Source organism: Phaethon lepturus, unplaced genomic scaffold, assembly GCF_000687285.1.
Source record: "Phaethon lepturus isolate BGI_N335 unplaced genomic scaffold, ASM68728v1 scaffold26681, whole genome shotgun sequence".
Lineage (NCBI taxonomy): Eukaryota > Metazoa > Chordata > Aves > Phaethontiformes > Phaethontidae > Phaethon > Phaethon lepturus.
The window spans coordinates 6,360-7,906 of record NW_010515970.1 but is presented as its reverse complement, the minus strand read 5'-3'; the positions used below and the strand labels follow the sequence as shown (position 1 = coordinate 7,906).

The window sequence follows — 1,547 nt, the reverse complement described above, 5'->3', positions numbered from 1 at the left end:
ATTTTATTAAATTAACCCTGTGCGCGCAGCGTTTTCTCCCGGGTCATTTTCTCCCGGGATGCTGCTCCCTGCCCCCCGCCCCCGTTTTCTTTTTTCCCACATTATTTCTGCCAATTGGAGGATTTGGGGGAGCCGGAGCGGGGGGGGACTGGGGGGAGCGGGAGCTTCCCCCGGCCCCTCTTCGTGCGGGGAACCCGCCACCGCCGCACTTCCCGCACCCGTCATTAAAACTTATTTTTACCCCGGTAATATTTTGTGTTTAACTCCCGAGCAGAGCTCGCTGCACTTTATTATGGATATTTTACACTCTCGAAGTCTTTTAATTAGAAAGAGCATAACAAGCCATATTTGCTTGCAACAACTTAACAAATAAAAGGCCTGTAGCTGCAACTGTGAAGGAGCTATATTATTGTTTTTATGGGGCCATAAAAAGTCGCTCAGCCTGTTCTGCTAGGGAGAAGGTCGTAAAGATGGTTCAGTTTATTTAATTTATATCTCCGAGCTGTAAAACTTACCACTGTGGGAGTTCATACGCTGCATCCATGGGTATATTTGAATGCTAGTTTTTTGTTCTTGCGAAGTGTTCCTGTTTTGGTCACTGGTAAAATCCTGTGCGATTGATGTCTGTGTATTATGTCCCATAGAATTTTGCCTGCAGCTAGAAAGCATGTCTTTTTCTTGGTAAAAAGCATTAGATCCATAGTCATAAGGTCCTCGGCTGGAGCTAAACACAACATTATCTTGCGGTGAATAAAAAGGAGAAGAATAAATCCGGTTTTGAGCAACGGCTGCTCCATAAGTAGAAAAATGCCTGACAGGGTCATAGGCAGTTGAATTGAGGGCTACGTTGGGAAGCACCTCTTGGCCACTGGTTAGATGGCAGGATAAAGATGGGTTTGTAAAATAGGAATTCATATCGTCCTCTATACCTGGCTGTGTGATTTCTTTAATATTTATTTCTGTCTCCAGTTTGTAGTCTGAACTAGATTGTTATAGGGAAGGCTCTGCTCCAGGACAGACAAAATGACAAAGTCAGCTGACCCGGGGGGAGCCAATGGGGAGGCGGGTGTCAAAAAGGGAAAAAATTGCTTTTGCTTCTGTTGATTCCCTAGTTGAAACTAAGTGGGCATGGAAAGTAAGTCCTGCACCCCCAAAACCCCCCCGGCACCCCCGGGGCGCCGGGGGACGGGGAGGATGCGGTGGGGAGCGCTCCCGCAGCCAGGGCTGGGGGTTCTGGCGGGGGGGGCGGTTGGGCTGGAAGGGGGGGTGGCACCATTTTCTTAAGCCAGGCTTAACTTTTCCTCCCCCCCCCTTCACCCCCCTTTTCTGCTAATGAACCCTGAGGTTTGGAAGTACCGTCTGTGTGTCTGTGCATTATGTTGCTCGTGTTTTGTTTTGTGTGTGGGGTGTGTGTGTGTTTTGTTTTGTGTTTTTTTTTTTTTAAAGAAATGTTTGCTTAATATCTTGTAATAAACCAGCTCAGAATTCACAGTAATAAATCTCAGATGTCCACAGAATATTAAGCCATAAATTACTCTCCTTTCCCC

General features: G+C 46.9%; 1 protein-coding gene across 1 annotated transcript; it reads right to left on the bottom strand.

The window, feature by feature from the left end:
• Positions 1-515: 515 nt before the first annotated feature.
• On the bottom strand, positions 516-915 carry HOXC6 (homeobox C6; the record flags this gene model as incomplete). The annotated part of the gene is made up of 1 exon (XM_010295939.1): positions 516-915. A coding segment is annotated over exon 1 (400 nt), but the record flags the coding sequence as incomplete, so codon positions are not given.
• Positions 916-1,547: the final 632 nt, after the last annotated feature.